Raw genomic sequence first — 26,281 nt, forward strand, 5'->3', positions numbered from 1 at the left:
CGGTGTGAGACCAGTTTAAGCTGCACTTAATCTTTTTTGTTCCATTTTTTCCTGAATGACAGGTGGACACATCTGAGCCGATTTTTTTTCCAGATTTAGCATAACTATTAAGATCCCAAGAAACTGATATTTAATTTTAAATCAAACATTTATTTGCTTGTGAAAAAATAAATGTTGCTGCATTAGGAGCGATGAACTAATGACCCTTTTTCTAGTTGATCACACACCTGAGTTGCTGGTACTTCAGTCAATTTTCTCAATCAAATATTATGTCACCAATAAAACTAGTATTTGTACTGTCAGTTTTATTTGAGTCATACCAATAAAGCACAATGATCAAATAAATGACACAAAAGATACTGAAATAACATATTTATTGCAAAGATGTGTCTGTAATATTTACATGATTAAATGAACACGTTGACTGTAGAGTTAATCTTGAGATACAGTTCAGCTCGATTTGAGAAGCTGAGGGCGAATAATTCACATCTTCATAAAGACATAAATAAAAACATCAGCACTGTGAGAACCTCACATCATAGATCAAGTGTCGGGGTTTTAAGGAACCTAAACAAAGATTTCCTATAAAGAAGGCAATCATGTCAAATACCAAGGTTAATTTTTGGCCTCTGTTCATGATACAGGAGCTGAACTGTGGGACACAAAGCTCCATAAATGCTCACTAGCAACACGAGGACAGGCGATGTTTACTGTTTCGATAGAAAGGCAGTTCTGCAAGGTTGTGGAATTTATTTTCCTTTTCCCCCTTTACCACTCTTCATTCCTCCCTTGCCACCTTTTGACGGTCTTCCTTTGCCTTTTCCCCCTTTTCCTTTGCCCCCTTTGACACGTTGGTCTTTCCTCTGCATCCCCCGCATGTCTTTCTTCATTCGTCCGTCTACTACTTTGAAGACTCCCTTGACGCCCGGGGGCCGCCTCACCTTCTTGCCAGCTCCCTTTTTGGTCACGACATATGTGACTTCTCTCTTTTCTTTCCCGATGTTGGCTTTCTTGTAGATACTGGCAGAATGAGGAAAAGACAAGAAAAGAAATATGAGATTGTATTATTCCTAAAATTAGTTTATGGGAGTTATAATTGACTTGGTGTACGGGTGTAACGTCATACCTCTTCAGCTGAGCCATCTTCTCCCTCTCAGAGATGTCCACTGTGTTGACAACTGCCTCCGCCTTCTTCTTTGCTTGCTCCATCTTTTTCAGCATCTGGAAAAGTCACAGAGAAAACAACAAATCAAGATCCACAGAAATACTTTGAGTTTTTTTGTGCATGTTAATAGAGATCTAGCTGCTATGACTTAAATAATGTCTGATAATCTTTTGGCGTCTTTAACCTTTAAATCACATCATTATGGTTTTATCCTCAACTTACCCTTCTCTTCTTCCTGGCCTTGGCTTCAGCCACTCTTTTGATGGGTCGGGCATCGATCTCCTTCCATTTCTGTTTGAATTCCTCCACCATCTCTTTAGTGACAGGCACTGGCTTCTTCCGGTGTTTACGTTCATCGTCCAGAAACCACTCAGGTACTTCCCACGGCTCATCGGAGCTAGCAAACCTGCAGAAGCAGACAGTTTGTTGTAGAGATAAAAACAATACAGTACATTGATATGTTTATTTTACTGCATAGAACACGAACTAAATCCAGTATTATCACTGATTGAGGTTCACAAAGCAAGCTGTGATGACGACAACACATGCAATAGATATTCATCAGTATAAAGAGCATTTTAAAGAAACTGACTTTGTGGCAATTATTAAATATGAACTGCAAAACATCAAAGAATATCTTTCAAAACATTAGTTATATACATGCAGCACCTGGTGAAAAATATTTGTCATTGGGGAAAAACACATCCTTCGTCCCCAGGACTAATTCTTCACACTGAACATGAAAACCTTTAAACTGGCACACAATCAAACATGATCCTTTTATTTTCACACATTTTGTGTCACTGGTGAGTTTTAACAGTAGCAGGAAGTTTATGTAGGATTTACCCATAATTAACAACAGGTCCCATTTTCACCATTATGAAGAAAAATGTTACAGCATCCATGACCTCATATCTATAATTTATATACATGTTTACAATAACAGAGACCTATGACACAGAATAATGAAAATAAAAGGGTTTGGATACTTGTCAGTGGAATCAATTCATTGCTGATCGCACTCTTACTGTGTGACACTGGTTATAATATAGAAATCAGCATCTGCTTTGTGAGACAGTTTGACTCAGACAGAAGCTACGCACACTATGACCACCACTCACCTATGAAAGGAGGTGTCCACGAGGTCTCTGGCTCTTTTCTTCGACGTAGCGATCTGACAGCCGAGGGCCAGGCCTTCAGCATCCAGGATCCTGGCTTTCTTACCTGAGGAGCACAAAACATTCACATATACATGAAGTTACACTCTCACTAAAATGTATTCATTTGGTTCAAAAGCTTCTTACGCTGACATGTCTAGTTTTATCTGTAGTGTTTTCATTACTCACTGGTGCTCTCTACAGGAACAACCTGGAGGTCATCATTGGCCTCTCCTGACTTCCCAGCAGCCCCCTTCGCTTGCTTCATCCTGGTGATCTCACTGGAAAAAAGGCAGAACGTTTTGAATGAATTGTTTGTACATTGATTATATCTGACAACATGGAATTTAAGCTTGTTCATTCTATTCAATTTCTCTTCCATCCATCGTATGATATCATTACCCAAAAACCAGATTGGACAAGAAATGAAGTTTTACTTCTCATCGTCGCTGCTGTCGTCTGAGTCGCTGTCGCTCTCCTTCCCAGCTTCCTTTGAAGGTCCCGCCTTCTCCTCATCTGGCTGAGCAGCTGCCGCCTCCGCCGCCTCCTCCTTCTCCTCCTTCTCCTCAGCTTTCCTCTTTTGGCCCGTTACTAAAGAAGGTCCCAAAATGTTACATTTCAGATTCCTAGATGTAGGAGAACTAATAAAATCGCACTTTAACAATTTGTAGAAATTCCCACGACACTAAAACCCTGGCCTAATATTGTGTTGGAGACTTTTTCCAAACCCGACTGTATATTTCAGAAAAGGTTCTTTTGATGAATATGTCAATTGAAACAGGGGAGATGGTGACCTGTCTGTTTGTTCTGGAACCACTCAGTCTGTTGGAGCTCATTCTCTGCGTCTCCTTCCAGGTCAATCTCAGAGAAGATGCCCTGCAGAGAAAGAGGGGTGGGGGTCAAAGGTCAGACATCACACAGAAAACTGAGAAGGACAAGTAACGATGTAAGAAGAAGCACAGGACCAGTCGCAATATAAAATACCACTGACGGCAGCAATATAACAGGGTCTGTGCATGTTGTGTTGCATTATGGGAAACAAACCTTGCTGAACCACAGGCTAGTCTCTCGCTCTTTTTTCTCATCCTTTCCCTCCAGCTCCACCAGCAGACCACTCTCATTCCCTTCGTCCTCCTCTTCCTCAGCAAACTGTACTCTGAAAAAACAAATACACAAATCAAAAACGATTTAAGGAACTATTGAGGGTATTCTGTGAAAAAGTTGAGAACATTTGATACAATAAAATTAAAGGCTGAGGGTTACTCTTGGTTGCCGAATCATTATTCTGTTCTATCGGCAGAGGCGACGTCTTAATGGACAAGAGTGGGACTCACTTTACGTTTAAGACTCAATGAACTTGCAGTAATCATCTCACATGTGTCTGAAATGTCAAATCCAATCCACATCAGCAGCTCGTGATTTTAAGCAGTTGGACTGAAACCACAGGACAGTTCCTGGTCTGACCAGCTACTTACTTCTTCTTTGGTGCCTTCTTCTCCAGCTCGTTCTGTCTCTGCTCCACCTCCTCCATGTCCTCGTCATCTAAATCAGAGGCCAGGGACATTTTATCTGCATCGTCTTCCTCGTCCTCAGACAGGTACAGGTCATCATCTTCATCTGGTAAATTATCCGCCACCTGCATGTCCCCCTTGGTTATATCAGTCAGCACCTGATAGAGAGAGGTTAAAGTAATTGGTACCAGTGAAGAGCCTCTTTTCTGTATAATCTGAATCTGAACAGTTCATCATTATAGTTCCAATATGAACTTTAAATAAGTGACACCACTACTGCGTGAACGTCAACACACTTATATTATCACTGCTCCATCATTACAGCACAGGTGGATCTCATTTCCATCACACCAAAGCAGGTTAGGTGTTCGGCCTAAGTTACCATGGTGATTTATCCAGGTTCACCCCCACAGTTAAAACTGAAGTTACCACACTAAGCACAAATCCTGCAGAACACTTTTGTTTCCCAGAAAACTCCATATGCCACCTTCAAAAAACTTGATGGCTTAAAGTCTACATATACAATGAGTGACTTCAGTTCAGAGATCACATGGGTTAAAGTGGAAATGCGTTACCTTTTGCTTCTTGATGGTGCTGAGAGAAAACAGGCATGTGTCGTTGCTGTCTGCGATGGAGACGCCTGGCAGGTCCATCTTCAGCTCCACTCTCTCCCTCAGCTTCCTGCGCTCTTTCAGCAGCTTCTTCTTCTTCCTGATGGAGCAGATAGGATAAGATGAGATATACAAATCTGTTTTCTGAAGAAATATCAAATCAGAGAGTGATGATGATTTCTGAAATCTTCACTAAATCCACCTGCAATAATGTACTTCACGACCTGGTTTGAAGGTTCTGTTGTTTAGACACTCTTCAAAACAACGATCCAGACAAATTGTTGGTATCAAATAGACACAATGACTAATTGATTAAACTTTTCCACAAAGTGAGAGTCCAGGAAAGACAAAAAGAGTTTGTCATACCGTTTGAGGTCAGCCACTTCCTCAGCCTTCAGCTCTGCCAGTTTCTTCTCCAGTTCCTCCTCCTCATTTTCATCATCATCCTCCTCCTCCTCCTTCTTCTCTTTCTTCTTGTCGGGCTCGTCGTCTGAATGACTCTTATCTTCATCAGAGCTTAAACTAAAAACAAAGCAGAGAGGATGTTTGATCTGCTGAGACAAATCCTTACAAGGACATAACTATTCTTTGTAGACTTCTGTGAAGATGCTGTAAAGAGTTGTTTACCTGATCTCCTGGCCTTGCTCTTTGGCCGCCTTCAGTTTCTTGGACAGGTATCTCCGCAGCTTGGACCTCCAGCTCAGCAGCAGGCTGCAGATGTGACGATGGAGGAAAAAAATACACACAAACACATTTGTATCTGCATTATTTGTATAAAAAAACAGCATTGAACTGCTAAAGGGGGGTTTAATTTGTCATTTCTTCCTACTCCACGTCAAGGTTTCGATGTGTAAACAAAAACCGGAGCGGTGACAGATCAGGGACTTACCGGAGCTCTTTACGGCCCAAGACTTTGATGTCACGACAACACTCCTTTATCTCAATGCTGGTAGCTGAGTGGGACTCCAGGTCTGGGTTATCGAAGCTGATCTGAATGAAGAGGACAGAGTGAGGATGGCAAAACGGGGGGTTTTAATAAGCTTGATTCTTCTGTCTCTTCAATCGATATATCTTGACAAATTATTCTCCATTCAACTTAGAGTAGGCTTTTGTTTCCATGATATTTAACCACATCTTGCTTCTCTCTTTAGCAAATTATTCAAACCCTATGAGAGCAGAGAAACTGGCGATTATGAGAATGTGGTTGAAAGCTGCAGATATTCGGAGAAAGTGGACGTCGTGCCAGAATACATCCTTTACAGTAGTAGTTTACATTTACAGGGCTGTCTATGAAAACACAGAAACTGTTCCATTCCTTTGGGTGGGGGTGATGGGCAGATGAGTCAAGCATACGTGCGGATTCGGATGTCATCAGAGCCGAACTGCTCATCACTGACGTGCAGATATCTCACCTCACTGGCTTTGCTCAGGAAGTCAATAGGGTTCTCAGCTTGTAGAAAAGCGGTCACTGTGAAACTGTAGTAAAGCGTCAGATCTCCGTCTGTGTATCCCTCTGCCTGGAATAGAAGAAGAACTGCTTGGTCAGTAATGGAGACACTTTATAAACCAAAGCTAGGCTGTTCGTTGGTGCTCATCTAATTCTTCTTCATCCCCTGCAATAAACTTGCCTTGGGCTTCTTGACAGGCATCAGGTCCTTCACAGTTTTGGCCTGCACCTCCACCTCTTTAAATGCATGTTTGGGGTCAAAGAACTTGCTGTCGATTTTATCCGGGGCAACATAACCTGGAAGAGGAAAAAACTGTTTTAACACATAGGCTCTTCCTTTAGAGACTATATTAAAATCCAGTCATCATAAACCATCACTGACCCTGACAGACGACAAAGATCTCAGCAGACTCATTCCTGGATGCCTGCGGCTTAGTGGCCTGCACCTTCTTGAAGAACTGCTGGAAGATCCAGATTAGCGGCTGGTAATCTTTGGAGCGGAAGACCTTTGTGACAAAAGTGCCACCTTTAGCCAGATAGTCACAAGCCAGTTTCAGAGCCATGAGGGTCAGGTGAGCTGGAGGTGAAGAGAAGAACATTTTAGATGTGTTAGGTTCAAATACCTTAGATTGTAACAGCTCATTGAGCCTTTTAAAAAATACTCCTCCATCGAGACACAAGCAAACTGCAGAGGTGCTGTAATTTATAGGGTAGTTTGTTACAGATTTGTAATATACCAGTTTCCTGTGTCATATTTGATACTGGTAGGACCTATGGTGTAATACATATATAATAAATAAACATAGCATTTAAATACTGACATCAGTAGCATGTGTTTGAGTGTCTATTGGTTCTTTGGGACGTTTCAGTCTAATGTCCTCAGCTGTACATACCTTGTGAGAAGGCGTCATGTTGCCAGTTGGCTCCCACATTCGGGGCTCCATCGTTCAACACCACATCCACCTTCCAAGTCTGCAGCTGCTTTCTTAGAGCCTGCGGATAAGACAGATGATATCTCACATTTATTTTAAGAAGAACTAGAATACAGTATGACATTTTAAAGAAGTCGAGTCTTGTGAAAACAGTGCAGGTACGTGGTATTATAGAGTAGCATGGTGTCAGAAGCATGGGGAAAAATCCCATTTGTCCAATTTTTTTCTGAATTAAACTGATCACTGTATGAATTTCACCATCTCACCTGTCTGCATTTCTCTGTGGTGATGTCTTCTTGCAGCATCACCACATTAGGAATGGGCCTGATGGGCACCAGGTCAACACCTGGCAGGAGGAGAACCTTTTAGAACATTCACTTGCATCATCTTCATTACAGAGTTTTTCAGAACAAATGAATCAGACTATAGATTTAACTATTTGATAGTTAACTAATTAATCCATAGAGAGAAAATAGTCAACTATTTCAACAAGAGTGCATTGATCTGCCAATTACAGAGAAAGATAATCTGCCTTCCAGCCTCTCAAATGTAACTCATTGCTGGTTTTCTCCATTTTCTAGATCTTTGGGTTCAGGATCATTGGTCAAACAAAACAAGAAATTTGAATATGTAAACTTGGACTACGATACTTTCTGACCAAAAGGAAGAAATTAAAGCACATGTGATCTTAATTAGATAATTCACAGAAGCCACAGAAGTGGATGGGAATCATTACATTTGGAAACCTGAACTGAGACAAAATGAGACTCACCAATAATGAGACTTGACACCGGCATAAACTTTGATGCTACTTGCAACCTACGAGGAGAAACATAATCATCAGTGTCGACACATCACTTCTTGTTTCTCCAGGCACAGCTTACAAATGCAAGTTGCAGTTTATTACAAACATCTGGCAAAAACAACTTATTTCTATTCCAGCAAGCAGCACTGCAATAAATCCTGCATTCATGAAGTTCAGACGAATTAATGAGACCATTTTACTGTGGTTTGTGGAGCTTCTGCTCCGTGCTGCATCGTACATTGAGATGTTTCTGTTATTCAGCTTTCCCTTGTTGATATAAATGAAGGAAACATCATCACCAAGGCAGGGATCCAGAAATCTTGACTTGACTGCACACTTAACTCAGGTGTAATCTCATTTCTACTTCTCCCCATACTATTTACATTATTTCTAACAGATAATAACTTTGAGCACATCACAATATGTCCTTATATTGAAGTACATGGGGTTTTTCTACTTGCTCGTGCAATCATCCTGTGCCACTGCACTTTTAAATAAACTGCAGTGAAAGGTGTACGTACATAACACTGCTTTTTTTTTTTTTTTTATTCATTCTGAGCTGCCTGCTGCTGTCACAACTGAATTTGTGTGGATCAATAAAGTTCTTATATTCTTTAAACTCTGGAATATTTGCAGTATCTGTGTGATTTCAATATTTTAGTTTGAGCAATCTCAGTATTTTCATCCATCTTACATTGCATGTGTCCATTGTAAATATTTTCACTATTTCTATATTTCCTTATGTTCACAAAGCATGTTCACTTATTGCGTACCTAATAACCTGCCAACTGAGAGTGCACAGACGTTATATTCAGGGTTTAGATTAAAATCAGTGTAAAGATCTGTTTTGACATCATGTCGTCCTCATCAGCAAGATGTATTCCTGCTTGTCATATATCACCATCTGAAAGGAGGGTTGATGGGATCGGTTTCTTCTGACTGTCTGTCTCCACATGTTTGACTGAACTCAGTGTGGATGTGTTCATGTGAGAGATGTTGCTCACCATCCTCCCGGAGCAGCACACAGGTCCACCAGAGCTCTGGCTTTCTGCAGAAACTGAAACTTTCGGTTGAGCTGGATGAGTTTGAACGAGGAACGAGAGCGATAACCTGGAAAAAACCACAGTCCAGGGTTATTCACGAGCAAGTGTGCTGAAGCTAACATCAAGCTGAATGCGTGCTGTTTCCTGAGAGTGACACTGTACCTGTTTCTTTAGCCAGGTGGTAGAATTTATCCTTTCTCGTCTTTCCGACTTTCAGCTTCTTCCCCATGTTTGCGGTTTGATGGTGAACTCTAACACAGAAGTCTCACACGTCGTCAGGACTCACAGCGGCAGCATGAAAACAACACGTGTGGCTGCTTCACTGCGGAAGTTCACTGAGGCACCGGAAACACTTTCTTCTTCTTCTCAGTTGTTCCCGATGTTCACACGACGCTGCTGCCACCTGCTGCCTGCAAGTCCAACCGCAATTAAATGAAGATAGAATAAAGTAATCTTGTATAATTATTACAATGGGTCTTTATTTGCTGAGGCTCGAATAATGCAGGATACTTTGACAGTTTCAGAAACACGTAAAATCTCTAGAATTACATTTCTTTCTATTTCCGTCTTTGTCCTGTGAAAATTGACAATGAAGTTGACTTTTTGTCAAAGAATGACATTTCATATAATGGTTGATTGAGACAACTAACACACAGTTTTGCATTAATATTATTGCTTTATTTCATTTTTTTAAAATCACAGCCGCATGAATGTTGGGGGACAACACCCTTCAGTGAAGAACACTGCTGTCAGAAGGGTCTGTTTCTGGATCGTGTGTTGATCAGTCCCAGGACAGAGAAGGCACTGGCTGCTGCCGTCACCAAACTGATGGCCCCAATGGCCCGTGTAGCCTGCGGAGACAAAGTGGAGCAGAGGTTTTGGAGTTTATAGGACTACATCAAAGGGAAAGCAGGAATCGGAGCAAAGCAATAATAATGACACAGGATTTTATATTGATATTTCAATATTTTTGTTCATCATAAAACTAGTCACCGTTGTAAACCATGGTAACCCTCATTCATTCAACCTGAACACAGCTGACATGTTCTCTGAAGATTAAACCCGTGCAAAGCAACGTGGTTGATTGTTAGACACTCAGAACATAGATTTTGGGGAGATCAACCCTTTAATGTCGACCCAGAGCATAACTTTAACCACTCTAGTACTGTGTGTAAATGATTTTCAGTTAATCTGACAAATAGTAGATAATAATAGATCTCAAAGCAGGTTACAGGAAAGAGTGCTCTTCTTTGTGTTTTTGGGTGTGGTGTCCCATTATGTTTTAATGCATCGCTTCCTTTCACCAGAACCAAATATATTTTGGGAAACAGGAACCACATTCCTGTTTTTAGTAAAGGGGGTTTGTACGTTCCCCTATACATCTCACTGCAGCTTTTGGACAAAAAGTAATATTTGGCATTTATATCCACAGTCAAATATTCAGGAAAACAAAGCAAACTGTCCAATGATACAACTCCCATCTTCATAAAAACAGATTGACACTAAAAGTAAATTTGACTTTATTTATTTTGAAAGAAATTCAGTTTTAAATGTCCTGCTTGTTCTAAAATGTAATTCTCAAGTGAAACTATGACCTTGGTGACATCAAGGATCCATTGGACACTGTGGCCTTATGAGCCAGAGTGTTTTTGCCCTGATGACACATGAGACAGAAAGTAAAGAGACAGTGAGAGACCTGCTCGGACACCCCCTCCCCGTAACGCAGGAGGGTCACAAAGTGCTCGCAGTTGCTCCCCAGCAGGTCGTAGGACACTTCCTGGCCAATGAGGACTTGCGCTCGCTGGATGATTTCACAGATGGGCAGGGGGGTGTGGTTGTGGTCGTATTTGTTGTTGACCCTGTACGAGTCACTTCCCACCACCTCCTTCAGCAGTTGCATGCGCACCACTGCCTTCCTGCTGAAGACGGACTTCACACTGGACATGGCGGCTGCCTGGCTCTCATCTGTACAGGGAGAGAAGGGCCTCAGTGGGATAGAACCAGTTTGTGTTGGGAACCATCACAAAGATCCTAAAGACATTGAAGGATCCTGACAGAATGGAAAAGCCAAACTGTTTCCACTTTGCAAACTAAATTAAAATGGGTGACAGGAGTATTTTTATTCTTTCCCCAAGACACATTCAGATTAGAAACTTGCTGTATCATGTCTCCAACACTCTATTATGGTAATTGTGGCCTCTAAAGTCTAAATAAGAAGTGAAAAAACAATGCAAATACTAGTTCAAAGTGTGGACACACAACTCTTTTATTCAGTCTGAATCAGAGGTTCCCACTTACCAACAGGAGTCAAGTTGATGATGTAACCGTCTCCAAGGTAGAGAGCCCAGTGCTGATAGGCTGGTCGGAAGATCTCGATGAGGTCACCAGGCTGGGGGTCACCAGAGAGGACAGGAAGGTCAGGGTCATTGGAGGCCATCTACGAGGAAAAGGCCACAGAGACACAGTTTTCAATTTGAAACCAGAGATTCAATCTTTTCATGAAAGCTAAATAAAGCACAGTGGTCTGCATGCGTCTATTAGAAATCAAATATTTTGCTGTAAAATAATGATGTTAAAATGTAAATATTGTAAATATTTCAAGTTACAGTCTTTCAAACAAACATCTGATGGAGGCCTTGAAAACTTTTCAAATAAGAGATTAAAAATTTCTAATTCAGATTGTATCTACACCTTTATAGACCACATACCTGCAGCATCAAGTATCAAAAGAAATTATATAAATTCGGGAAACTATGACTGTAAACACATTTTTCGAAATGACCACTGACTTAAACGTGTCCCTATTTGGAGGTCACCAGGGTCATTCACATTCCATCGTTACAAATTTACATTCATCCATCATTAACACCATTCTGTCAGTCGACTTACAGTAGAGTTTCGTTGTTGTTTATCCATCCCACATCATGCTTCCACAAATTCTAAAAGAAGGAAAGAAAACACAAGATGTTTTCTCATCAAAAAACTGGTTTCAATCCCCCGGCAGACCAGTACATGTGAGTCTGAGGACGGAGAAATCATATGTATGGTTTGAAGTTTAATGTTTTGTACCCTGTTTGTGGCAAAATAACCAAATTCCCAGAGAAAGAGAATGCTGGATGGGATTTTTCACAATGTAAAGGTCAACCACACATACGCACACAGACAATACACACATGAGCTGTTGTGTCACGTATGCTGCCACAATGGCACCAACACAATGAGGAAGCTGACAGAAACATAGTTTGAGCCCAGGTTCCTTCACATAAATCACCATCAATCAAGTTTTGCCCCAAATCACCCAAAATAAAAAAATCTAAACTGTTAAAGTTTCAAGTTTTCCTCAGTGCAAGAGTTTGGATGAAAATGACATTTGGATGAGATGAAATCTATATCTGCATGGGGGGGCAGTTAGTAAATCCACCTCATCACTAATTTAACATGCTGAGGCCATGCTGCTGAAAAAGAAAGACAGCTATTACATAGAAATACCATATGACATATAAAAATAAAGCATCAGAGACACCTTTAAAGTCACGTTATAGCATCATGGTGATTTTTAAAGAGGCTAAGAATTGAAATAATCTCAGACGCTGTGAATGCAGGAGTAATACTCACCCAAACACTAGCAGCTTTTTCTTCCTCACCATTTTAATTCTCCATCATAAATCCACACACAGTCTTTAAAAAAAACATAAGAGAAAAATCCAACGAGAAAAAGAAAGACAACAAGATCTATTCCGAGGTTTGGAGGTGATGTTTGGTTTTCAGATATCTCAGAGCCAAACAGAGGCTGGAGCTGGAGGTGTTTCAGTGTCCGCTGCTCTGACTGATTTGCCACAGAGGCTAAGGTCTCACACATACACACACACACATATACACAAACTGAGGCGCTTCCTGTCAGCCATTGTCCCATTCACAGGCTGCTCATGTGAGTAAGAGTTATTGTTAGCATGGTTATAGGTAATGGATGGTCAGTTACTGTAGTGTGGTTGGACCAGTGCTTGACCTTTTCCAAGAGAAAAATAAATACAGACTGAGTGACCCCTACCACTACTGCTGTAGTTGTTTGGACGAATATGTCATGGAGTTTATCACTGTATGAACACCACAGTGTTCTGGTTAATAATTACATGTATCATGTAATTATTGGAACAATTGGACAAACAACTCATTTTCAGGAAAAAGAAAAAGAAAAGCTTTTGTATATTGTATAGGACTGCCAGCCCCCCCTCAGCTGGCCATGTGTGTGTATATATATTCAATCACCTTAAACTTAAAAACATCTATCTCTCTCTCTCTCTCTCTCTCTCTATCTATCTATCTATCCATCCATCCATCTATCTATCTCTCTATCTATCTATCCATCTATCATCTATCTATCTCTCTTTCTCTCTCTCTCCTCTCTCTGCCTGTCTCTCTCTCTCTCTCTCTCTCTCTCTATGTCTCTCTGTGTGTCTCTCTATGTCTCTCTCTCAATTCAATTCAATTCAATAAGCTTTATTGGCATGACTGTTTATTACAATATTGCCAAAGCGTTATAATATAACAAAATAATATAAAACAATTTATTATTTTAGCAAAATAGTAAATTATACAGCAATTAAAACTATAATATACATCAATCCTCTCTCTCTCTATGTCTCTCTCTATGTCTCTCTCTCCCTCACCCTCTCTCCTCTCTCTCACTCTCTCTCCTCTCTCTCTCTCTGATTCTCTCTATGTCTCTCTCTCTCTCCCTCACTCTCTCTCCTCTCTCTGTGTCTCTCTATGTCTCTCTCTCCCTCACCCTCTCTCCTCTCTCTCACTCTCTCTCCTCTCTCTCTCTCTGATTCTCTCTATGTCTCTCTCTCTCTCCCTCACTCTCTCTCCTCTCTCTGTGTCTCTCTATGTCTCTCTCTCTCCCTCACTCTCTCTCCTCTCTCTCACTCTCTCTCCTCTCTCTCTCTCTCTCTGTCTCTCTATGTCTCTCTCTCTCTCTCCTCTCTCTCTCTCTCTATGTCTCTCCCCCTCTCTCTCTCCTCTCTCTCTCTATGTCTCTCTCTCTGTCTCTCCCCCCCTCTCTCTCTCTGGTTACTGGAGGTCTCAGGGACATTAAAGGACATGTCAGGGGTTGGTTGGATTCTCTGCTCATTGATTGGCTGCTGCCCGACAACCGGTTCGTCACTTGTCTCCGCCCCCTACAAGTTAACTTTGGTCAACCTGTACATAGCAGGAAAAGACCTTCAAAATAAAATCGAAGGGAAATGAATGTTTCAGCACTAAAGACAGTGTAAAACATTAACATTATTATGGTGGCCCTTAGGCTCAAAATACACCAACACAAAACAAAGCTATATTATTTCCTTCCCCTGATAACAACCACGGGTTTTTAAAGCGTTTGCAAATCAGCCGGAGCAAATTTCAAGACTCAATCGAATCCACTGGCAGTTTCTCAGAACAGCTTTTATTTTGAAACTCGTTCCAGGAAAGTAATGACTCTGACAGCGGCGCTGTTATGGGAATCGAACACAAGGTTAGCACTTGATGCTAACACATCAGCAGTGAGAGGGACCCTGTGTTATCCTGCTGCACATCGCTGCTGTCTGTGTTATGAGAAGAGGACACTTGCTGTCTGAGGACCGCGGTGAGGACATTGTTTTATTATCTTTATTACATTATCCGCGCCGCTAATGCTAGCTTGCTACCGCCACGGCGCTGGTAAAGTTAGCTAGCTTAATCTGTTAGCTAGCGTGTGTAGGCAGCGGGTGTCCGCTCCATAAAATGCAAATACGTGTCTGTAGTTGTGTGTGTATGTTGTGATTGCGTGCTAGCATCACGTGTCTGTGCTAACTTCTGTCACTCGCAGTTAGCTAACTGGACACCACTTCCCCTAAATGTCACTGTTGCCTTAAAAGTTGTGCGCGTGCAGTTATGAGATCAACACAAACCTCCCAGCGTGATCTAAGTGTAAAGTTGTGACGGTACACTTTACCTGCACGGTAACAGCTGTGTTTGCCTTCTTTGACCCCTCTCTGTCCTCTCCCTGTCCTCTCTGTCCCCTCTCTGTCTCCCTGCGTGTCTCCAGAATGAGCACTATGGCTGCAGCCCCTCCACTCAGAAGGACAGACTCCGCTCGGGGGGAGTTCTCTCCCCTCAAGCACTTTGTTGTTGCCAAGAAGAAGATCAGCGATGTGTTTCAGCAGCTGCTCGATTACGTGAAAGAGACCTCAGAGTTTGTGGAAGGTGAGAGGGTTAATCTGTTTGGTATTTGCCAGGTCTGTCATCATCTGTCAGGCAGCTCTCGCAGTGTGCATGGATGATAGTGGAGGTGTTGTGTGTGTTCAACAGAAACTTGTGGGAACAAAGCTTTGAAGAACATCGCCAGTGAGGATCAAAAGTTGGAGATCCAGGCATATGCTGACAAACTTGCCATTATTAAGGAGGTGTTGGCCCGCAGACACATGAAAGTGGCATTTTTTGGCAGGTAATTGCTTCTGCGTGTTTTTAGAAAGAATGTGATCTTTGATGCTTTTCAGATGCGATTCTAAAACTGTCTTTTTAATAAGAGTTCCATTTATATACACTTCACTTGTGTTAGTTCAAGTAGTCCCTCCAAACATCTATGTGGCTGTTAAGCTTTCACTTTTATTTTCCATTAATTTGCTAGTATAATGAAAGTAACATGGTTTCTTCACCTCATTCACTTTCTATTGTTAGAACCCGTTCTGCATGATAGAGTTTAATCTGATGTTAACTGAGCTGTGCTGTACTTGACAGAAAGTCAGAGGGTGTGACTGAGAAAACCTGAGAGATTTCATTCAACTAGAAAAGTATTCAGAGAACACATACCTCTGCCAAGGCCCAACAATCCTCTTATGAAACCACATTTAAATTCATTAGATCCAGAATTTGATTTGGATCTGCAAGATGTTTGGAGAAATCACTGGCAATGTTGTAAAATGCCCGATCTCTCAAAAATCCTGGATCCGCCCCTTATCCAGATCTGCACCAAGATTTCATATGTTCTCCCTTGAGCCATACTGCTTACTTCCATAAAGTTTCGTGGTAATCTCAAGTAGTTCCATACAATTTTCAACCATCTAACCCCTCTAACCCATTAAACCTAAGGCCTGATCATTTGTTCATGAATCAATATAAGTAAATATGATCTGTGGCTGTTTTGTCTGTTCTTAGGACAAGTAATGGTAAAAGCACAGTGGTCAACGCCATGCTGAGGGACCGCGTGCTGCCCAGCGGTATTGGCCACACCACTAACTGCTTCCTGAGTGTGGAGGGCACAGATGAAGACAAGGCTTACCTCAAGACAGAGGGCTCTGATGAGGAGAAGAGCATCAAGGTAAATATTATTTAGATTTTTTAAATTTCAGTACCTGGGACAACTTGTCCTCAGCTACTGAAAACTACTGGATGCCTCTTTTGGGGGACACACACACACACACACACACACACACACACACACACATGCTAGGATCCTTCCATGTCCACCAATCAGACCATATGCTTCCTTTAAATCAGTTGTCACATCACTTACACTTAAACTGCATTTTGGGGGTTATGTTGCGTTTCCCACAGTTAGACCCAGTTTACTTAAAGTTTTGACTAAAACTAAAACGGCAGAGACATTGTACTATAACTATTGTTGTTGTACTCATACTCTGAGGACACAAACTGATAAGGTTTATTACTCTCTCTGATAACAGAACCAAGCTCGCATCTTAGTTCTGATTCCTCAACATGTTGAATTAAAAACTTTAATACTAGGTTTGTTTTTGAGAGAATATAGTAAACACGTGTGTCTTTAGCCACAGCTACTTGAACCTGCTGTCATATATGACACGTGACAGCTAAGCATGATGTTTACCACGGTGTCAGGTGTCTGACATGAGAGCCCCATGTGGGAGACATCGTTCTCTTCACTTCTCTCTCACTCACTGAACTGAATGAAGTTGACATGGGTTCAGTTGAATGAGCAGTTAAATTGTGCTTTTTTTATTGTCCAGCTGTATTTTCTCAGTGTTGTGCTTCACTGTCAGTTAGAAATGAATGTCTGTTTTCTTGTAAAATCAACTACTACACGAGTTGCATGTTGTTATTGATTTACTACTTTACATATTCTCCCTTTAGTGTTGAATATGAAATAATGATTTGGATAATGCTATAAATACCTTAAATTTTAAACCTTATAAAAAGAAAAGAATCAATGTAGTGCCAAAGAGAAACATATTTTTCCTCTAATTTCATTTACTGACATTTATGAAAATTAAATGGTGGCAAAAACGTTAATACTGCAACAATTGGTAATTCACGATGAAGAGTAATCAAACACTAACGGTTGCAATGAGCTTTTGTGTTAGTCGTACATTAACCTCTGTTACCATGTTCCGTTTCCAACCCTTCTGCAGACAGTAAACCAGCTGGCTCACGCTCTCCACATGGACGAGAGTCTGGACGCAGGCTGTCTCGTACGCGTCTTCTGGCCAAAAACCAAGTGTGCTCTGCTTCGAGATGACCTGGTGCTTGTAGACAGGTAACACAATCCGTCATTTGAATCTGGAAAAGCTCTGACGGTGTCCACATTTGCATTTTTAACTCTCTATTGAACCTCTTTTACACCCGTTAGCCCCGGGACAGATGTTACAACACAACTGGATAGCTGGATTGACAAGTTTTGTCTAGATGCTGATGTATTTGTGCTGGTGGCCAACTCTGAATCCACTCTCATGAACACGGTAATGTTTCTCACCATTCATTTACATTATATGATTTAGTTCATAAGATCAATTCATTTAGAATATAACTGACAGTAAAACAACTTTGCATTTCTCTGTGTTACTTTGTTTATGAATTGTTTTGCTTGTCTCAACTGCCCACTCCCCTCATGGCTGCAACAGATCTGTGTATAAATTGGCTGTGGACAGAATACAGAATGATTTCAAGTACATTTACCATCTGCAGTCTGTGAAATACGTGTATGGATAGTGGGATTAGGTTAATTTGATGTTTAGATATTGCAACTTCTGCTTCCACAATTCAGAATTAGTGAGAATTCCTTGTACTGTCTGCACTCAGTGTGATCATAGTACTGACTTTTGACCACTCAAATACTATTTAATAATAGTTATCAAAGTAAGTTTTCAGTTATGTGACTTTGTGTTAACTAAAGCCACAGTTTACATGTGACCATTGTGGACGTGTTCTCTCCTGAGCTGATTACAGAGCAGGGAATGTGGCTGCCTGTGTTTGTCTCACGTAGGCTCCACTCTTGTTTCTGTCTGTTGAGGCATTAATGCAACGTGAAGCTGGAACCAAAGTCAATCACAGAGCTCCTAAACCTAGTGGCAGCTCTTAAAGGCAAACACACACTCCCCTCTGGGTCATTTAATAGAAATCAACCTCCAGGTATCATGTAATTCTGTCTGGATGTGTAAACTATGAACGTTTTATCCATGTTATGACGCCAACTCACTGAATTAATGAATCTAATGTTTCTGGATAATACCATCCCTGGATGAACACACAATTTATTGTTGAGTGTGGATACACACTGTGAATTAAGTGTGGGTACTAAACAGCAATAATAAATTATGTAAAACTAACATATTTTGATTTAATTGAAATATTTCAACTTGTTAAAGAGAAAATGGGAAAATTATGGTATAAAATGTTTTTTTTTTTTTCAGTAACATCACTGACATCTTGTTTACGTCTCTTTTTGCTCTTCCACCTCACAGGAAAAGCACTTTTTTCACAAAGTTAACGAACGTCTGTCAAAGCCGAACATCTTCATTCTCAATAACCGTTGGGACGCGTCAGCAAACGAACCGGAGTACATGGAGGATGTGAGTAAAAAGTTTCATAATTTTCTTACCAAAAAATTAAATTCTTGTGGAATGTGTTGTTTTATAAATTAACACATTAACTTAAAATATATATTTGAATGAACTTATATCTTTATTATAAATATGTTAAATATGATTTTCATGACACCAAATCACAAAAACCAATGCCTCTGTAAGAATGTGACTGTCTCTTGCTCCAGGTGAGGAAGCAGCACACAGACCGGTGTGTGAACTTCCTGGTCGAGGAGTTGAAGGTTGTGGACCGTGAGGAGGCACCCAACCACATTTTCTTTGTCTCCGCCAAAGAGGTGCTCAACTCTCGCATGCAACGTGCACAGGGCATGCCCGAATCAGGTGAGGGAAGCAGAGGGGATGCTGCATGTATAGTGTTTGAATCTTTACCTTTTATATAATTTACAAACAGGATATGCCGTTTATATTTATATCTGCTGTCTTCCCCAAAAAATTCTGGTAGATTTTTTCTTAGAATTTCCTTTTGCTTATTCGTGTAATGGGTAGAAAGTGGCACACATGTTTGCATTCCGAAAGATAATAATGATAAAAGCAGTAATTACAGTAATAGAAAATGAGACAAAAGTAATTAGAAATGTGTATTATATGTATATTTTGTATTTTGCAGTGATGGAAAGTACTTACATATTCATTTCATTCAACAGGTGGTGCTCTGGCTGAGGGCTTCCAGGAGAGACTGAAGGAGTTCCAGAGCTTTGAGAGGAGGTTTGAGGTGTGTTTGAATCCAAAAGAGGAGAAAATTATACAATCATTATGGCATTTATTAGATTTGACACTGATACTTTTTGTATGGTACCAGAAAGACGTCTCAGCGGGTACAAGCCTGAGGTGTGAAGTCAGGTCGAAAAAAGAACTGACCTCAGTTTGAGTTTTGATGAAGCCTGGTCGATGCTGGTTAGAGTGAGTTACTACAGGAGAGAGTAGAGGAGGTCTTTTTTCCCTTCATTCCATCCCGGTTGTTCTTTTTGAGGTTATTGTGCATTCAAAGACATTAGCTACAGGAGTTAGTCTCCCAACAGTGACCACTTACCTGACCAGTCAACGGCTGGCACATGAATTACTTGTGAGGTTTCACATTAACTGCACAGTTTCAGACCGGCCGCCTCAAAGGCCATGCAGTCCGATCACTGTGCCTTTTCCATCAACCTGCGTCTTCATTGCTGAAGTCTAGATTCACTTCGGCGAGACATCCATTTGTTTTTGTTCCATTTTGATTTTGTTCTGTCGGATCTGTACTGCCTGTTGAGTTTTCTTTGTGTTTCTGTGTTTTGTTGCTTTTAACTTGGAGAAACTGAATTTGTCCCTACTGGAGACATTTAACGAACATTAACATTAGTGGCTTCTGTTTTAGAAGTCTTGCAGTAGATTGAGCAAAAAAAAAAAAAGTGAATTATCACCATGACAGACAGCTGATTATATGGATCCTAATGAGTGGAGAAATGTGGGAAAACTAAATTATTATAACAGTGTAGCTGCTAGTTGATCGAAGATTTTTAAAGGCTGTTTAAAAAAAGCAGCTTTTGAAAACAATTTCTCATCAGAACAACAATCTTCATGATCCCTAAACCAAATCTATCCCAAAGCAATACAATATTCTTGCGTATGTTGTTTTTTTGTCATTTGCTTTCTTGGTTGTATTCTTTTTTATATGTTTTTGATTTTTGCTGTGGCTCCACCAACACAATACTGTGACCTTAAAAACAGATTATGGGCTGTGGGACTCAAGACGCACACCCTGCTGCTCTCACTTTCATTCCTTAGTTTCCTTTTCATTTCTTCTCCTGAGTTAAAAGTAGCAGGTGTCTGTCTTGTCCTGTTCGTCCCCGGTGGCGTGTGAATGCACGCACCCTGTCCAGCCGCAGCCCCTGTAACTGTCACAGTAACGTGTGTGTTATGGCCTCGCAGGAGTGTATCTCGCAGTCAGCAGTGAAAACAAAGTTTGAGCAGCACACTATCAGGGCCAAGCAGATCACAGAAAAAGTCAAGAGCATCATGGACTCCATTAACATCGAGGCAGCAGAGAAAAGGTGAGTATCCTCCCATTTACATTTCTTTATTTCCTACTTTTCTAGTTGGGAGCGTGTTGGTAGAGATTAATTGCTAATCTGATTTTAATGATAATGTTAACTGATATTGTCCTCTCTCAATGCCATGAAGGGCTTGTTGAGGTAAACTATGAATCTGTGGTAGAAATATTGATTCAACCAAACTTCACTACTACTATGAATTGAACTTTCTGTGGTAAATTAAGATGCTATAGGATACATGCTTCTTTCTACTTTGGTCCATGTGAATCTTTACCTTACTGGTTTTTTAGCTAAATTGTTCAGCTGCTGGTTTGTATTTGTGACAACTTTCTGTTGGTGGGGCGGGGCTTCAGGGTGGCAGCACTGGAGGACCGAGAGTATCAGATGGACCGACTGGAGTTTGTCAAGAATCAACTCAACTTGCTGATTTCTGACATCAAGACAAAGATTAAAGCCATAAGTGAAGACGTCGAGTCCAAGGTAACGTAGGTGACAACTGGTTTTTAGAGCCCCTAACCGTCTGCCCACTAACTGAGTGATACATTTCAACCATTGAAAGTGAGTTTTGTGCTCAGTTTCACATATCAGGGTTTCCTGACTGTTTTAAAAAGTAAATAATCAAATGTTTAGGCCTTAAAAATTCTTAAATATGTTTAGGTTCTTAAACAATTGTTTAACACAACTTCCATTGCCTTAGAGTTCTTATTTTTTTAAGATAAATGTTTTGGCGCCATACATAGGTTGTGAGATAACGTCCATTTGTTAATGGATAGAACCACCTGGAATTACAATGCAAGTCCACCTGATCAATAAACCTATTTTTTCCCACTAGAACGTGACTGCAGAGCACAATGTTGTTACACACACCCGTAGATGCTCTATCAGAAATGACCAGTCTGTGGTCTATTTTTAGTTTGTTTGAGGTCTTAAGTGCTGCTAGCGCTGCTTATAACAGGACACAGAGGGCCTAGCTGCTCCTGTGCTGTGGGAGACTGATGACTGACTGTGGTTTATTCAGGTGTCCAGTGCAATGGGGGAGGAGATCTGCCGTCTCCATGTAATCATAGATGAGTTCCACTCTGACTTCCACCCCTCACCTCATATCCTCAAAATCTACAAGTCTGTAAGTAGCCACACTGGTTCATTCGTCACCTTTCCTGGGTACAGTAGATTACAAAGTGACATCCTCTGCTCTGTCTTTTTCATGGACTGTATTCCATGTGACCTCCGATCCCTGTTGCTGTTGACAGGAGCTGCTGGCTCATGTGGAGGAGGGGATGGGGAAGAACCTGGCCTACCGCTGCTCCGACGCCGTGAATGCATCTGTCCAGTCTTCTCAGAGATACATGATGGGTAATTTAACTGCAACAGCTAAGACATAAATCATAGAAAATGATTGCATTCACTCGATCAGACCTTGGTGTTAAACTTAGCCAGAACCCTTTGATCTCTCTGGCTATGATCTGTAACACCCTGCTCACTGTTATATTTACCCTCCTCACTGAATGTCATCATCCCAGAGCCCATCATGCTACAAATGCGTCACTGTGACAGGGATGTTGAAAAGGTGTTAATGTGCCCTCTGATGAAAAGGCTTCAGCTGCTGTTGTGAAATTGTGGTGTGATATTTTTTTGTTGTTTGATCCCTAAGGAGAGAAGAAGAAAAGCAGAGGCCAATGATAATGTGGTGATATTGTTCCCGTGATTACTGTTTGTGTAAATCTCATTCTCCACGTCTTCTCTTTCCAGAGAGCATGCAACCTCTGCTTCCCTCTGCAGCCCAGAGCCAGATCCACATGCTGGTACCCAGCAGGAAGTTTGACCTAAGTTACGACCTTAACTGCGCCACACTCTGCAGCGACTTCCAGGAGAACATCGAGTTTCAGTTTTCGTTGGGTTGGGCATCGTTGGTCCACCGCTTCCTGGGATCTGTCAATGCACAGAGAGCCCTCAGACTTGTGGACCAGAACCTCCAGGTGAGGAGCGTAACTTCAGAATAGAGTTGGTCACTTGTGCTCTGAGGGTGACTGGTGCGGCTTATTGGACTCACCATATACAAGATACAGTGTCAGAGTTCTAAATTCAGCATCTTATCCCTCAGGGCTCTCGACCAGCGCTTCCCGTGGCCCTTACTCCTTCCTCAGGACCCCCCTCCATAGTATCGCAAGCAAACCACGAGACAGCCCTGATGACCCAAGAGGACCTGATGGTAGCCATGGCAACAAATGTGGCCTCCCTAACCTCCCGCACTTCAATGAGCGTCATCATTGTTGGAGGAGTGGTATGTTGTTTCCTCAGTTGTTTGTACTTGGCGGACGCAAACACTTGACATTGAAACCATCCATGTTAATTCACGTGTTTTAACCTGTGAGTGCGAACCTCTGTCTGTCGGTTTTTTCTAAGGTATGGAGAACAGTTGGCTGGAGGCTGATTGCCCTCTCGACCTCGCTGTACGGCTTGTTGTACCTGTACGAGAGACTCACCTGGACGACAAAGGCAAAGGAGCGCACGCTGAAGCGCCAGTTTGTGGACTATGCTACAGAGAAGCTGCAGCTGATCGTCAGCTTTACTAGTAGCAGCTGCAGCCACCAGGTGCAACAGTAAGTCCTGATGCAGTTCATTAATCAGTCCTGTATTTAATAAGTAAAAGTATATCACATTTAAGATTATTTTCCAACAATTCTTTCAGTCTATCAATCCTTTAACATACATCACAAAAATGTTTTACGTTGACATCAAATGCTGATTCGTCTGAACCCTTCCTTAATTTTTTGGTTTATAAGCTCCTGACAAAGCCTGACTCTTCAAATCTGCTTTAAATGTACACACACGCACAGCCATGTCCCCACCCAGCCTTCCCCTCTGTTGTGGGGCTAAATAAATAACCAGTGCGACACTGTGCCCTCTTTGTTGCCAGGGAGATGGCTACGACCTTTGCTCGGCTCTGTCAGCAGGTGGACCAGACGCAGAAAGAGCTGGAGGCAGAAATCCGCCAACTGACAGCCAAGATAGATCAGCTGGAGACCGTCCAGAGCCACTCTAAGAGCCTGCGGTTTGTCCAGCTCCTTCTCTTGTTGGGGGGTAGTTTTATCAAGATTTCTTAAGGTTTATCAATCAGACATATCTGCACATGTTTAGGACCAAAAAGCCTATTTATTATTCTGTAGCGGAACTCCACCTGACTTCATCCTGACTGGATGACTAACAGCTGTCAAAGAAAGAGCAGTTCTGAAAATGTGAAATTTACAAAAATAAATAAAACAAACTGGATGATTTACTTGACCTGTGTTTGTTTCCTCTTCAGACACAAAGCCACAGAGCTGGAGAGGCAGCTGGAGGAGTTCACGAACCAGTACCTGCAGCCTCCGCAGTGAAGACGCTCCTCTTCATCGCTCCACACTTGGTTTCACGATGAGCCATTCATTCCTCAGTCAGGCGCCACCTCACCGCCCCTGGGCCTCCTCCATCAGCCACACTACACCACAGTTACCCTGTGGGCTGTAGTGCTGAAAAGTTTGGTCGGCTATCAGCGAAATATGAATCATTCATCGGGCAAGACGACTAAATCGTTTTTCAAATGTAAAGATGAAGTCCTTTTTTTGTTTCATTTGTAAAATTTTATGTTAATTCAAATCACAGTTTTTTAAAGACTAATCAATTAATGAAAAAAAGGATTTATAGACAATGAAAACTATCTGTGGTTTCTCTCTTAGCAAAGAGAGAAGAGTGAGGGCGCAGTCACGACAGTATTTTCCCTCATCCTCTGCCTGCCAGGTGCTTCAGGCGCCGGAGAAATGGCAGCAAACAAACTGTAAAACAAAACTGCCTGTAATAAAACGCTGTGCACGTCGATGCACCACAAAGACACGATAGAATCTCTGTCAGCTTGAAAATACAGATCGGGTGCTATATTTTGACACTAACGTGCTTCTAACTGTGAATATGCCTTTTTTTGACCTTTGTGGAGCAAATGAAGTCTGTGTCTGTCAGATTGTACATTGTTTCTGTTCAGGCACATGATCTACTGTATCGTAGCAAGAATAATAAATATATTTAATAAAGAAAGAGAACAGATTTTTCTGAATCAGAAGGGAAAAGTACAAATCCTGGTTAAGTAGGTTCAAAGCATGTCTTTAAAATGCTGTAGGTTCGTGTTCTTTTTTCTATCAAACAAAATTGTACAGTTAAAAAAAGCTTTGGAAAAGTCATATTTTATAAGATCCTATTTTATTTATATCCATCGGACTTGAGACGATTACACAAGTCGACAGTTTGTAAAATTGTTCTCTTTTTTTCTTGAATGAGTTGAAATATCTCCACATTTACCAGACTGTATTAAATCTGCCACAAAAGAAAAGATGTTGTGTGTTTATTTAAACAACTTTCAAAGCCGAGTTTAACAAACCAAATTTTAGACCACGATTGGAGCATTTCTTTTATACATGAGTCCATATGTTGTCTGTTGCATGAACAGACACGAATGCAAATCTGCAGCTGCAGAAATTCATATTTCTCAATGGGTTACACTGTTCTGCTGATCAGGAGTTGGCAGCAGGAACAAATCAAAAAGATGGAGGAAGAAGACGACTGACAGCCATTAAACATGGATCCAAACAATGCACGACTTAAAATAGAAAGAAATCTGATTTTGCTGCAGATTTGCTAAGACGTGGGAGCTGCGAGGTTGTCTGACTTTATCTGCCAACCTGCACCACCTACAGGAAGGTAGGATGTAATCATGTCAATGTTGCCACCTACAGGCAAAGAGACTAATGACTGCTGCAACTTCAAATCAATCATTTGTGTTAATTAGTAGCTGCTTGTCCAGAACTATTCTGCCAAGAAGCGACAGATATGTAATAATAATAAGTAGATTATGTTCACAGTATCAATTTTATCCTTAAATGCTCCTTGTTCTTGAATGAAACGATCATTTTCCTCCACTTCCTATTTTTATATAAAGAGAACCAGCCAGGATTTGTACTCTTGGTTAAAAGCTTTTTTTATTGGTTACAATAACTCATGGCAACATATCAGTATAACCAAGCCACTGTACAAATACAAAAAAAAGGTCTGGTGTGAAAAAGACTATAAAAATTATTCCATAACAAGTGATTATAATTTCACACAATAGCACTGTAAGAGAATTATCATGGCACCAAGTCCCTGGTCTTTACTGGCTTAAAACATGAAACAATAAATTAAAAGAAAACAAGAAAAAGTCTTAACAGTGGGTTGTAGAGTCAAAGGGCAGTGCATTATTTATGTGATGGTGCTGTGGTTATGTGATGCAACCAATTCAAGTGGTGAGGTGCCGAAAGATTTCTTTCCTACAATATTGACAATTTATGCAGTAAAACTTAAAACTATTTTTTTTTCATATTCAGCTGTTAAATGCGCTGTAAATAGTCTTTAAAAATACTGCCTGAACCTGTGCAGCAAAGACAACTTCACATCTCATCTTTCACGTTAAACGTTGGCACTGTGGGCGACTCGCTAAAAATCACCTAAAACACTACAGCCAGACACGTTTAAAGTTACGAGGATTAAAACAAGTCACAGATTCAGGTTGTGGTGCTTCAGACCTTAAATGCATTGAAGTGTTGATACATGTTGCAACGTCAGACAGCTCCAGATCAGTGGAGGGGTCATGGGTCTGAACCAGGTCAATATAACACTTGTGTGAAAGTAAATGAAGCCAAGCACCTCTT

At 41.1% G+C, this 26,281-nt stretch overlaps 3 protein-coding genes across 5 annotated transcripts; 1 reads left to right on the forward strand and 2 right to left on the reverse strand.

Moving 5' to 3' along the window:
* Positions 1-357: 357 nt before the first annotated feature.
* On the reverse strand, positions 358-9,050 carry ftsj3 (FtsJ RNA 2'-O-methyltransferase 3). 2 transcript variants are annotated; one of them, XM_020081352.2, is made up of 21 exons: positions 8,834-9,050; positions 8,633-8,738; positions 7,596-7,642; positions 7,090-7,169; positions 6,785-6,884; positions 6,274-6,468; positions 6,073-6,188; positions 5,857-5,961; positions 5,334-5,434; positions 5,072-5,155; positions 4,811-4,966; positions 4,409-4,544; positions 3,798-3,991; positions 3,367-3,478; positions 3,117-3,198; positions 2,760-2,913; positions 2,512-2,603; positions 2,287-2,389; positions 1,388-1,571; positions 1,127-1,221; positions 358-1,020 (listed from the first exon to the last, which is right to left on the reverse strand). In XM_020081352.2, the coding sequence occupies exons 1-21, from the start codon at positions 8,898-8,900 to the stop codon at positions 750-752; spliced, it is 2,580 nt and encodes an 859-aa protein (XP_019936911.2). In that variant the 5' UTR covers positions 8,901-9,050; the 3' UTR covers positions 358-749. The 2 variants fall into 2 exon arrangements, with proteins under 2 accessions (XP_019936911.2, XP_069378055.1); XM_069521954.1 differs by having other exon boundaries at positions 5,857-5,957; positions 6,069-6,188; positions 8,834-9,047.
* A 277-nt stretch (positions 9,051-9,327) lies between these two features.
* On the reverse strand, positions 9,328-14,736 carry plaat1 (phospholipase A and acyltransferase 1). Of its 2 annotated transcripts, none has more exons than XM_020081298.2 (5): positions 14,643-14,736; positions 11,561-11,610; positions 10,970-11,108; positions 10,368-10,636; positions 9,328-9,522 (listed from the first exon to the last, which is right to left on the reverse strand). In XM_020081298.2, exons 2-5 carry the CDS (start codon positions 11,585-11,587, stop codon positions 9,421-9,423), a joined length of 537 nt encoding a protein of 178 aa, XP_019936857.1. In that variant the 5' UTR covers positions 11,588-11,610; positions 14,643-14,736; the 3' UTR covers positions 9,328-9,420. The 2 variants fall into 2 exon arrangements, with proteins under 2 accessions (XP_019936857.1, XP_069378070.1); XM_069521969.1 differs by lacking the exon at positions 14,643-14,736 and adding an exon at positions 12,287-12,616.
* mfn1b (mitofusin 1b) lies at positions 14,737-24,927 on the forward strand. Its single transcript, XM_069521955.1, has 17 exons — positions 14,737-14,893; positions 14,999-15,134; positions 15,845-16,007; positions 17,074-17,198; positions 17,292-17,400; positions 18,403-18,510; positions 18,711-18,864; positions 19,188-19,255; positions 20,449-20,570; positions 20,924-21,050; positions 21,589-21,693; positions 21,821-21,923; positions 22,320-22,546; positions 22,672-22,851; positions 22,974-23,170; positions 23,488-23,622; positions 23,875-24,927. Exons 1-17 carry the CDS (start codon positions 14,737-14,739, stop codon positions 23,942-23,944), a joined length of 2,286 nt encoding a protein of 761 aa, XP_069378056.1. The 3' UTR covers positions 23,945-24,927.
* The last annotated feature ends 1,354 nt before the right edge of the window (positions 24,928-26,281 follow it).

The sequence above is a fragment of the Paralichthys olivaceus genome, chromosome 3 (genome assembly GCF_024713975.1).
Source record: "Paralichthys olivaceus isolate ysfri-2021 chromosome 3, ASM2471397v2, whole genome shotgun sequence".
NCBI lineage: Eukaryota > Metazoa > Chordata > Actinopteri > Pleuronectiformes > Paralichthyidae > Paralichthys > Paralichthys olivaceus.